The sequence below is a fragment of the Moschus berezovskii genome, chromosome 22, assembly GCF_049115385.1.
Source record: "Moschus berezovskii isolate FMDL1 chromosome 22, NW_MosBer_1.0, whole genome shotgun sequence".
NCBI classification, from domain to species: Eukaryota; Metazoa; Chordata; class Mammalia; order Artiodactyla; family Moschidae; genus Moschus; species Moschus berezovskii.
In genome coordinates this window covers 37,152,259-37,164,558 of record NC_142481.1, presented here as the reverse complement: position 1 = coordinate 37,164,558, position 12,300 = coordinate 37,152,259, and the positions used below count along the sequence as shown (strand labels likewise).

At 58.5% G+C, this 12,300-nt stretch overlaps 1 protein-coding gene across 2 annotated transcripts in view; it reads left to right on the top strand.

Moving 5' to 3' along the window:
- The window catches only part of NDRG4 (NDRG family member 4), a 44,358-nt gene that overhangs the window by 22,222 nt on the left and 9,836 nt on the right, over window positions 1-12,300 (top strand). For both annotated transcript variants that reach the window (XM_055412640.2, XM_055412639.2), the window contains exons 3-4: window positions 4,465-4,509; window positions 12,113-12,218. In XM_055412640.2, coding sequence (XP_055268615.2) covers window positions 4,465-4,509; window positions 12,113-12,218 — 151 coding nt within the window. The remainder of the gene's footprint in view (window positions 1-4,464; window positions 4,510-12,112; window positions 12,219-12,300) is intronic.

The following is a 12,300-nucleotide window of genomic DNA, read 5'->3' as shown; positions in this document are numbered from 1 at the left end:
CTAGTGCCACCTGGGAAACTCTCCTGCCTCCCCCACCCCATCTCTAAGACAGAACCTTGAGTTAACTTTTAAGGCCTGATTACCTGAGGGCAGCCCCCAGCAATGGTCAGGAAACACTGGTGAGCTGAACACTGTAGACTTTTTATTTAATTAATTTATTTTTAATTGGAGGATAATTGCTTTGCAGTATTGAGTTGGTTTCTGCCAAACGTCAACATGAATCAGCCATAGGTATACATATGTCCCCTCCTTCTTGAACCTTCCACCCACCTCCCTCCCCATCCCACCCCTCTAGGTTGTAACAGAGCTCTGGTTTGATTTCGCTGAGTCATACAGCAAATTCCCATTGGCTATCTATTTGACATGGGCTTCCCTGGTGACTCAGACAGTAAAGAATCTGCCTGCAATGCTGGAGACCTGGGTTCAATCCCTGGGTTGGGAAGATCCCCTGGAGAAGGACATGGCAAACCACTCCAGTATTCTTGCCTGGAGAATCCCCATGAACAGAGGAGCCTGGCGGGCTACAGTCCATGGGGTTGCAAAGAGTCAGACAGGACTGAGAGACTAAGCACACTCATCTGTTTTGCATATGGTAATGTATGTTTCCATGTTACCCTCTCCATACGACCCACCCTCTCCTGGACACTGTAGACTCTTGACTCTAATTCTCCTCCCTCCCTGTTCCCAGCCCCCATTGTCTCCAAAGGTACAGGATGTGTGTCTGTGCGTGGCACAGAGCTGAGGGCACCTTGACCTCACATGTTCTCGTCCACCCCTCCCCTTGGCAGCGCACCCCGGGAGACGCCCCCACACCCCTTCTTTCTGCTTGGAGAAGCCGCCCCCCTGGTCTCCCTACTCTGTCCACCTTTTAAAGTCCATCGTGTCCTTCCTGGCATTCTAATATGCTCCATCCCCTTGTTCCAGCCCTTCATGAGTCCTGCCCTTGGGCTTGGTAAGTCACCCTTGAATCCTAATTATAAATTTCCCTTTTTGCTTAGGCTGACAAGATTTGATTTCTATTACTGGCCACCATCCCTCCTGAGGCCTGTTTTTAACTATTGTTCTTGGCTTTGGTAAGGGACTCGGGTAAATTTATCCTTTTTTGCATACACCAAAAAATAAATAAGACATACCCTGTCACTTTCCGCATTGTTGCCCAGCGGCTGCCATTGCTCTCAGAGTTACAGCCACAGTTCTTCCCTGGGACCAGCATGTGCTCTGTACCAACCCCAACCTCCCCCCACCCCACTCCTGTCTCTCAGGCTCACTGTTCTTCCCTGACCCAGCTGATCATCTTCCCAGCTGTTCCCTCTGACTGGGATATTCTGGCCGCAGAATTTGCAGAGCTGGCCCTTCATTTTATTCGGGCTCTGCTCAAATGCCCCCTCCTCAGAAGGGCCTTCTCTGACCACGGGGTCTAATACTGACCCCTCTGCACACCCTCCAGGCCTGGTCCTAGCACTTGCCACTCTTGGGCCCTGCCCCGCAGGCTCCTGGGACAGAGACCCTATCTGTTTTTTTCCCCAGTTCCCAGCACAGCACCTGGTACTCAGTAGGCGCTCAGTAAAGACTTGGGCCAGGTGGAAGCTATAGACTGTGATGCAGCTCAGAAGAAAGAAGTTTTTCAGAACTCTCTGTAGAAATTTCCTCCTGCCCACAAGCAGCCTGTCTTTCGAGGCATGCAGGCAGAGACCGGCCTTCTTGTGAGGGCACGACGGTGGTCTCAGGGACCCCTGCACCCATCACCAGGGCTCAGGGGCCAGGGGGCTGCCTGCTGACACAGGGTGTGCAGCTGTGGGCGGTACAGAGAGATGAGGGCACTGTGGCCTCACACATTCTATGCGTCTCTCCCACTCCTCGCCTTGTCAGGACACCCCAGGCGATGCGCCACACCCCTTCTCTGCCCAGCCTGGCCTGGTGCCTTGCTGCCTCTCCCTTCCCTGGTCAGAGTCCCTCTGACCAGCCCCCGGGCTCTGCCTTCTTCCTGCTGCCCTTGGTGTCTCCGCTCATCCCACCTGGACCTGAATATGCCTGTACCCCCAACCCCTCCCACCCATGAGGGCCCGCGTCTCTGTTCTCCAAGGCTGCAAATTCCCAGCTCAGTTTCTCTCCTTTCTGCAGTGGACCTGGTCACCAGTCACATCTGCTTGTTCCAGGGCATATGAATGGCTTAACACCATCCGCCCCAGATCCTCCTCTGTGCTCCCAGAGTGGCCTTTCCAGGTTTCAATGACAACTGGTGCAGTCCTGCCTGCCTTGCTCTTGGCCTCTTTCCCAGGCGGTTACACCCACAGAGTCCCCCTGTCCAGCTACACGGGATGACAGTACCTGTCCCCTGTCCTTTTGCACTTTTTAAAATCTTCTGCCACCTGCCAGGTGTAAATAGCCTGGGTCAACTGAGGAGTGAATGCGTCCATGTGATCACCCACCATCCCTCCACCATTTGAGACTCTGAAGTCGTTGCTTGCTGTGTCCCGGGCTCCGTGCCTGCATCCCCCACCTGAATCTCCTTAGGCTGCTCCTGGGCCTCCTCACCTCCTCTATCTGGGCCCTCTCTCCTGCCTGTCTTCCTTGAAATGTTCATGTGGTTCCTCCCAGCCTCCGGCATCTCCAGATTGGCTTGCGTTATTCCTGCTGTTTCTTGGTTTGGGGCCCTCTCAGGGTCCTTCCCCTTGAAAACCTCCTGCATGCATCTCTTTCCCTGCCCCCCCACCCCAGGCCAGGTCTTCTGGTGACAAAATTAGTGAATATCCAGCCTCCTCCCTTTCCCCCAGGGCCCAGCCCCCTTCCTTGGAGGGTCCAGGAGTGGCTGCCTCCATGTTCTCCTCCCCTCCCCGTGCAAAGAAAGCCCCCAGGCCCTGAAGGAACCAGGAGGGGAAGGATGGCCGTTGTTGATGTCACCTGAGGCAGGTGAAAGCCTCTTGGTCTCCCTTTTGGTGTGAGAACCTCTAGTCCTGTCTGATTCTCTCTGCTGCGCCTCCCACTCCAGCTGCCAGAATGCAGGTGGATGAACGTCTGGTTTTGAGAGGGAAACATCAGCATCGCTGGTTTTCATTCTTTCCCTCCCATTCCTGTGATGTGGGTTCATTTTCCTCCTTGTTGCGCTTGGTAGGCCTGCCCTTCTCTTGCTGACCACCCGTGACATCCTGGTTCTAGTCCATCTCCTTTGTCCACGTGGTTATCGAGCAGCCTCTGTAGCACACAGAGCCCAGTGCAGGGGCGCCAGGACAGAATAACTGCTCTCCATGCCCTGGGTTAATCCTCACGGACACTGAGGCTCGGAGGCTTAGCCACCTGCCCACAGTGAGCAGAGGGGAGCAGCGAGGGTTCTAGACAGACACGAGAGAAGGCAGAGCAGAGGCTCCAGATCTCTGCTCTTCCTGGGTATGTGGGATCCCGCCCCCCATGAGGTTTCCTTCCCCAGAAAGAGTCCCAGAGAGGGTGCAGGTTGTCCAAGGGCCTCCAGGCTGCATCAGGGATAGCCTGGCAACTCAGACACAACTCGGGCTCCCACTCCTCCGCTTTCTATCTCTGCCACCTTTTAAGCAGTGGGTATATCTAAACCTTGCTCCCCTCCTTGTGACGTCAGACTTGTCCACCCAGGTCTGTTTGTGTTTGAGGAGCCTGGTCCATGCCAGGCTTTATGCTCAGAGCCGAGCCAAACATGGTCCACACCCTCTGGGTGCCTACAATCCAGTGGGAAGAATAGGTACCAATCAGATGGGCACCACCATTAGCGGAAATGAGCCAAAAAGCCAACCTTTAAGAGGCGGGTCTGAAAAGGTGGGAGCAGCTATGGCACGGGCCCAGGCAGCGCCTTCGTGCAGGTCAGAAAAGCCCCCTTCTCCCTCAGGGTGTGGGGCTAGGCTTCCCCATCCTCACAGTGGGTGTGACAGTCAGGCCCTCATCCCCCAGCCTCTGAGCTTGTGCCCCGATGGTCAACCTTGAGAGTCATCAGAGGGGCCAACGGGCAGAGTGATGAACAGCAAGAATTTGGGGTCAGAGATTGTTCCGTCACTTTCTTGCCATGTGATTCAGCCTCTCTGAGCCTCAGCCTTCTCACCTGCAAATTGGAAATCTTCACATTTTAAATTAATAGGTAAAAAAAACTAGGAGGTAAAAATCGATGTGTGTAGCTGCTCGTAGCTTCATCTGTCACATACTTAATGGCTTGAAACCTGGTTCATGGAAAGCCCTGGGTCACTTTTGTTCGCATTAAGATACACTAGGGAGGGGCTTCCCTGGTGGTTTAATGGTTAAGACTCTACACTTCCACCACAAGGGATGTGGGTTCGATCCCTGGCCTAGGAACTAAGATCCTGCATGCTGCAAGGCTCAGCCAAAAGAAAAAGAAAGATGGGAACAGCAAGTGATACTGCTCAAGGCAGAGCCCCTTCTGGCCACCCCTCTGTGCCCGGCCAGCCTGGGGCCTAACGAGCCACCCTTCTGTTTGCCTTCCTGTAGGAGAACTCTGACTCCTTCCTCTTGGCTGTGGACACAGACTGGAAGGTAGGTCCCCATTCAGCTTCCCCAGATAGGGGACCGACTGCTGGCTGGTCCCTCCCTGACCCAGCCTGTTTCAGACGAGGGTCACAGCCCTTCTGAGCACCCCCAGCCTGAAGCCACAGGGAGTGGGCACCTGGCAGCCTTCAGAACCACCCCTACTGCTCACAGCAGCTTTGCCTGGCCCCCTACCCCATGGAGAAATGCCCCCTCCTTCCCTGAACAGGACAGGGGAAGGAGGGGAGGTCTGGGGGAGTGAGGATGCTGTCATCTGAATCAGCACTTTCCTCCTATGAAAGCCAGGTTGATGCTCTGAATAGCTCTTGTTTCCATGGCAGCAGTTGCCCAGGACAACCATGTCCTCTTCAGTTTGATGCCAGATTCCCTGGGAAAACTGAAATCTTTGTGTTTATTCCTCCACATGATGATTTCTGATTTCGCTCACTTGGCCTGCCATTTCTCTCCTGTGAGTCCCAAGGTAGCCATTTATTTCTAGGTCTCAGAGAGCGCGCAATAGCAGACAAAATGGGAGCCTCACGGGGTTCCAGGGCCCCCATTGGCCATTAAAACCTATTGACCAAAGTCAGACCTTTCTGTGACCTTCCTTCTGGCTGGTGGGAGCTAGCCCTCAGGCCACCATCCAATTTAGGTCAGTCTTCCAGCCCCATGACAGTCTCAGCCTCGTGGTCTGGACGCAGGGGTGACGTGGGAGGTGGAGCGGCCTGCAGGCTCCTCCCCCAGGAGCACGGCTCTGCAGCGAGGATCTGAGGATGTGGATCTGAGCCAGGCTTTGGACCCTGGGTCACGTGCCCCTTCAAGGACACAGCGGAGGCGTCAGAGCAGCGCCTGGGCACATCTTCCCGTCTACTGGGAGCTCCAACTCCGATCACAAAGGCCTGTGCTGCTGGGGAGGACAGGATGGGACCTGGGGGAGTGGGGACCCAGGAGCCAGTGGCCGGGGAGAGATGTGTCTACAGGTAGCCTAGGCCAGCCAGAGTGCCCTTTGTCCTCCCGGCTGCAAGTGAGGGCTGAGGAGTGTGAACACACCGCCCCTCTTCCGTGGGAGGGACTACTGAAATAAGATCCAGAGCAACGATCCGCTGCCTGACCCTGAGTGGGACTCCTCGGATGCCAATAGTGCTGCCAGCCCCCAAAACACACCCCCTGGGAGGGGGATTGGGGGGTGAAAGGTGACAGAATCCTGGGGTCCTCCGCACCCATGTACCGGGCCCAGGCCAGGACGGGTCACCCCATGGGTGTGAGACCCTGGTTCTCAAGGCCTTTGCTTGGTAAAGGGCAGCGCATATTAAAAAGCACCTTACTGTCTGCTCTGGGTACTCCACACAGGCTGCTTTTTCTTGAGTAAAGCAGCCACCAGGATGGTCCTTATCTGGGCCAAGGCCTGGCAAGGATTTTATCCTGTTCCGTCCCTGGCCTCAGGGGGCCCAGCTATGGGGGAGGCAGAAGGACCTGTCCAAGTTGTGACCCTGCCATGGGACCACCAGCACAGCTCACTACCTCATTCGTAGTAGCCAGACCCTGGCAGGTCAAACCTGGAGGTCAAATTCGAGGCAGCTCAGACCCCGGGTGTCTGTAGGCTTGATGATGGTGCTCTCGTCCCTGGGCTGACTGTGACTAGTGGCCACCAGAGCCAGGCTGCCTCCGTGTAGCCCCTGGCTCTGTGCCCTCTGGCTGTGTGATGTGGGGCAGGTTACAGGACCTCTCTGTGCTTCGTTTTCCTTGTTTGTAAAGTGGATGTTCAGGGGACAAAATAAGGTAACATAGCAAAGCACTTAGATGGGAGTCTGGCACACTTGAGAACTAAGGCACTAAGCATTTACAACTCTTAATAATGTGACCTCATGGGACTTCGCTGGTGGTCCATTGGTTAAAAGTCCGCCTTCCACTGCAGGGGGCTGGGGTTCAACTCCTAGTCAGGGAACTAAGGTCCCACCTGCCTCGGGGTGTGGCCAAAAATTTAAAAAATAATAAAAGATAATAATAATGTGAGGTACTGGTAAGCCCCACTGCTTCCTCGCCGAGTATCAGAATTTACTTCCCTGTGCTTCAGATTCTTCATCCTTTCTCATATATAGTCTTGTGAAGATTATGTATTATCCTTGGCAGCTACTTATGCAAGCGGCTACTCTGCTGTTCTCCCATTTAAGATATGACGGCTCAGAGTAGTGGAGTGACTTGCCAGAGGTCACACAGCAGAGACTAGCAGGGTTTGGCTACAAGGACCTGAGCCTGCCTTGTTCAGCCCCAGCAACTGTATAACATCCGGGAAAGAGACCCACAGTTCGGAGAAGCACACAGATAACCGCATTTCTCCCCTGGGCAGGCCTGGGGTCGGGTCTGTAGTGATGTGTGTAGCTTTTTATCATCCTCCTAGGAGCTCTGTGAGGAAGGCACAATACTTGTTTGATAGTTGAAGAGACTAAGGCACAGAGGAGTGAAAAAATCTGGTCCAAGGTCACCCAGCTAGTGGGTGGGAGAGTTGAGACTTCGACTCAAGTCTGGGGATTTGAAGCCATTGAGCTGAGCAGAATCGGGGGTTCATGGCTTGCAGTGGCTAGTATCCGAGGTCACCTAGGCCCAAGGGTGGAGAAGGCCACTCAGAGGTTCAGATGGGCATAAGGTTGGATGGGGACCATGGAACCGGGAACAGGGAACGTGTGCAGGACGTGAGGGGCTGGGGGACACCCGTTCCAGGCCCTGGCTGCCCTTGGAGTGCACAGGCCCCCACACTCTGCACCAGGCCCACGTGGCGAGAGGTCAGAAAGGGGCAGGGAAGTTATTGATGACCCCCCACCCCCAGGCAGAGGACATAACCGGGAATAGCACAGAGGGTGGGTGCTGACCCGGTCACCAGGCACCCAGAGACAGGGAGGTGACCGCCTTCCCCCAGGGCAGCCGGCCAGCATGCACGGCTGTCCATACAAGCTGGGGTGAGTGGCAGGTTCCTTCACCAAAGCGACAGAACGGGGGCACAGGCGCCCGCCCCCGCCCCCTCTCTGTCGCTCCTGCGAGTCTCAGTCCTTGGGCTCCCTCCTCTGCACCCCTCCCTGGCCTATTTCCTCTCCTCTATTCTCCTTTGCCTCCTGCTTCTCATCTGAGTACTCTGCCTGCCTGTCTCCAGCCAGCTCCTCACCCACATCCTGAGCCACGCAACCCCCAGCACCTGTCCTGCTCCCCAGAGACTGGAGAGCCAAGCCCCAGGCTGGGTGACCCCAGAAAAGAAGGCTGGGTGTGGCTATGGGGAGATGGGCGTGTCCACGTGGACAAGCTGCCCCGCCCCCATTCCACCTCCTCTCTCTCCAGGGGGACTCTGGTGCGGGAGGACAGAGCTGGTGTATGCCCACCACATCCCTAGTCCCGAAATCTCTCCAGGCCCCCTGGCCCCAGAACCCTCATTTCCCTTCCCCAGTGGGCAGGCACTGGGCATACATGTGGGCAGATTGGGGACTGCCCAAGCGGAGACCCTGGAGGTGGAGGAGGAACAGCCTCCTGGAGCTGGGTCACAGCCCAGGTTGCCGCAGGCAGCAGTGACTCCCCACACCTCTCCAGGTGAAGGGATCCAGGCCTTCCTGATGTGGAGGCTGGGCTTGGGAGCCGCTCAGGCTCTCCCTGCTCCCAGGGTATAGGTCAAGGGCTGTGCTGTCTAGGGCACCCTGTCCTGCTTTGCTGTGAGAGGCTCATCTGCACCTGCCACCGGGCGCACCTGTACGTGTGCCTCTCGTCTTCCTGGGACCCGGTGTGCAGCTGCGGTTCTGAGCCTCTGTGCTGGGGCGTGAGTGGGTTGCAGGAACTGGGTACCATCCCGACTGATGTGTTGCTGGGGGTGGGAGGAGCAGAAGCCAGGGTGAGCGAGGACCTTGGAAGCCAATCGGAGCCAAGTTTTGTCTCCTGAAAGCCAATCCAGGAGCAGGGGCTCCGGGTGAGCGAGTGGCTGCTCACAAACCCCGCAGGGAGGAGGGGCCAGTCCAGGCCCGGCAGCTTCCCATATAAATGGCCCGCGAGCTGGGGCCCCACCATAGAACCGCTGGTCTGCCACCTGCGCGGCCCCCTCCCTCTGGGCTCGGGTGACTCAGGCCTTTGTTTGCCCTTCCTGGTCGAGGCGGGTGGCCGCCCTCAGCACGATGCCGGAGTGCTGGGACGGGGTGAGTGAGGACTCGGGACCGCGAGGTCAGCGGGGAGGCGGGGGCGTGCGCTGCCTCTGGCCGGCGGTGCGTCTGCGTTCAGTTGGCGCACCACCCTGGGGGTCACAAGGCAAGATCGGCAGCTCCCAGGCTTCCTTGTGACCCTGCTCCGCTGCGTGGTTGGGAGGAAATGCTGATGGGTCCGCGGGAGAGGACGGGGAAGACTGAAATCTCTGCGGAAATCGAAAAGGGCTGTGACTTGTCTGTCAGCCCATGTGGATGGGTGTGCGGGCGTGTGTGTATCCCACTGACAGTGTGCCCTCCGCCTGGCACGTGCCCAGTGCTGCCTGGCGCCTGTGACCGCTTCAACCTTGCAGAAGCTGTTCCCTACGGCGTCTGGGGGGTCCGTACCTGCAGGTGTCTGACCTCCTGACCCTGCGGGGGTTGTCATGGTTGTTTGGGGGGAGTGCATGCAGAAGCAAAGAAGTCTGGGTTGTGTGCGGTTTTAACTGGGCCGTCAGGCTGGGGTCGCTGCAGGTGAGGAGCTGAGAAGGGGGTCTCTGTGTTTTATTTTCTGGGCATAGGAGGGCAATGCTGGGGCGATGAGCCAGCAGGGTAAGGACCCGGAGGGGCGGGGAGGGGGGGGGAACAGGACACCTCCTCCCTGGGGCAGCAGGTGCCCTGAATCCGTGCAGTTCTAACTCTAGGAAGGAGAGGCAGGGGCAGACCCACCCCTCTACTCCCCGGCCTGCCCTGCAGGGTCCAATAGCTATGGGGCCACCCTGACACCCGCACCCAAGCAGCGACGTCAGCGCCTCCCCGCCGCTGCAGACTCGGTCCTCTGAATTATTGATGCGGTTGACGGGAAGAATCCAACCAGCCCCACACGTGCGCGTCCTGAAGCCCGAGTCGGAGGGCCTCCTACACCCGCCCCCCCGCCCCAGCCCTCAAGGTCACGGATGAGGGGAGCGGGACAGGCAGAGAGAGGACATCAGAGCCCCCTCCCGGACTGCCGCAGTGCCTGGCGCTGGCGCCCACCCGGAGGCGGGGACGGGCTCTGACGTCACCGGGAGCCAATGAGAGCCCTCGGCCCTGGGGGTTGGGGGCCTCCGAGCGCGTCCTCCTGCGGCCCTTAGGACGCCCCTCTTGGGGACGTCTGGCCTCTATCAGGATGAATTGGATCTGAAGTTCTGGTCCGGAGGGGGTGCAGGGAGGTCGGCGGAGGGTTCAGCCAAGGTCACTGGGCAACCGGGCCGGTTCCCACGACGGCGCGCCCAGCCCCAGCCCTTCCCGTCCCCTGGGAGCTGAGCCTTAGTGGGGCAAGCGCCGCTCTGAGTCTCGCTGCCCCGGGGTGATGGGGGTGGGTGAGGGCGGGGATGGGGACTCAGGCGATCACACCGAGACTGGGAGGGGGCACCCCCTCACACACACACACACTTAGGGGCGGTGGAGAGCTGGGAAGACCCCTTCTTGGCCCTGACTTATGCTCTGCAGGGCTAGAGCTGACCCCACTGCCGCAGGCAGCGCACTGCAGCTCTAGTGCCATGGGGGCTCTCTCCTGCCCCAGCCCCCAACCTCCATAGCACCCGCGTCCTTTCTGCCCCCATTCCTTGCCCTTCTCAGAACTGAGCTCCTTCTGCCCACCCACCTTCCCCGTAGCATTCATAGCACTGTGCACCTCACCTGCCCCCATCACGCCCTCCATAGCAGCCTGGGTCCTTCCTGCCCCAGCCCCTATCCTCCATTGCACCGGGCATCCTTCCTACCCTGCTCCCTGCCCTTCATAGAACTGAGCTCCTTCTCCCAGCCCCCTCCATAGCACCGTGCACCCCTCCTGCCCCCCACCCCGCCCTCCAGAGCCAAGAGAGCATGGGTGGAGGGGACGCGGCAGGGCCCCCCAGCAAGGACAGGCAGCTATGGGGAGGCGGTCTGCTCAGAAGTCTCTTGGGTGGAGCTGGATCTCTTCCTCAGAAATAGCAGCCTGAGAGAGGCACCCCCAAGGCCCACCCCACCTGCCCTCTCTGAGCTTGACCTTGGGCAAGTCAGTGCTCCTTGGCCAGCCTCAGTTTCCTCCTCTGTGAGTAAACAGAAAGTACATGAAAAGTGTCTGGTCAGTGGTCAGTGAGCAGGAAGTGCTCCTGAGGAAGGACAGGCCTGGGCCGTGCAGAGGCTGCGGTGGAGCCCCAGAAGTGTGGCTCCCGGGGTGTGGCCTTGGGCCCTGGGGTTGGCACCACCAGTCCTTCCCTATTGGAGACAGGTCCAGGCAGTGGTCCTCTGAGCCCAGACCCTAGAAAGCCGGTCACCTAAGGCTCCCCTCTCTTGTCGGAGGCAGAAACTTTGGTTCTCTCTGAATATGAGTGTCCTAGCGTCCTCCACGTAAAAGGTGGGGAAAAGCGCTCCTTCTGTCTTGCATAACACCTGGCACACAGTAGGTGCTCAGTCACATGGTGAGTCTCCTTGACCTCAGCCTGACCTCCACTTCCCTGGGAGGGACCACCCAACCCCTGCAATCCCCAGGACTCTTCCCTGGGAGGGCAGGGCTGTTTATTCAGTGTTGACAGATCCTCTGGTAGTATGCCCGTGAGTGGCCAAGACGGACCAGTTCCCAGAAAGACCAGCCATCAGGGCTCAGGGATGCACCCACCCACGGCAGCCCCCTTTCCAGGGCCAGGCATTGGCTCATCTAGTTCTCCCTGAATCCCCATGAGATGGCACAGAAAGAGGTGTGTGTCCTGCTCAGAGTCACACAGTAAGGGGCAGAGAGGGTCCTGGACCTGCAGCACTCAGCTCCTGCTTCCTGAAGGACTGATGACCTCGAGCAGCAAACCCAAGGGGGTGGACCCAGGAGGAGCCTAGAGCTGCCACCTGCAGAAGGCGTTTGGGGGAGGGGATCGTGTCTAGCCCGGCTCTGCCCGCAGGAGGCCTTGGGGATCTGAGAGAGGCAGAGGCAAGAGCCTGGGGGTGGAAACAGGGACAGCTGTGGGGGTTGGCGGCTGGGCTGGCTGGCACAAGGTCTTCACCGTGGATTCTAGGTGAGCTGCAGCCCTTTTGCAGGGTTCTGAGTCCAGGGGGAACATGATGAGGGCGGGACTTGGTGGGGTTGGCAGAGCTGACCCAGGGAGGCTGCAGTGAGATGAGGGAAAATGGGCCTCACTGGAGCCTGGAGGACTGAGTGCAGCCGGGCCGGGCAGCCCCGCTGGCTGGTTTGTGGAGGAGACCGGAGCGTTCACATGCAGCCCAGTTTATGCTGCCCCTGTGCTGAACATCCGTGAGGAGAGATGCGCCTTCTGGTCTGTCCTGTCTGGGGGCAGCTGGGGGTGATGAGAAGGGACTGCTCACCCTATGGGGGGAGGGGTGAAGTTCCCACCGTTGGCTCAGCAGCCCCCAGGCTGCTCCCAGCCTCGTTTCCCAGAAAAGCCAGGAGTGGGGAGCTGCCCTGAGGGTCCAGCGCGGTCTCTCCCCTCCAGGAACATGACATCGAGACACCTTACGGCCTTCTGCATGTGGTGATCCGGGGCTCCCCCAAGGGGAACCGCCCGGCTATCCTCACCTACCATGACGTGGGGCTCAACCGTAAGTGTGCCCTCCTCTGCCTCGGGTCTGCCGGAATAGTGAGGCCCCCTCCCTCCCCACAGGGCTGCGTGGATCCCCACTC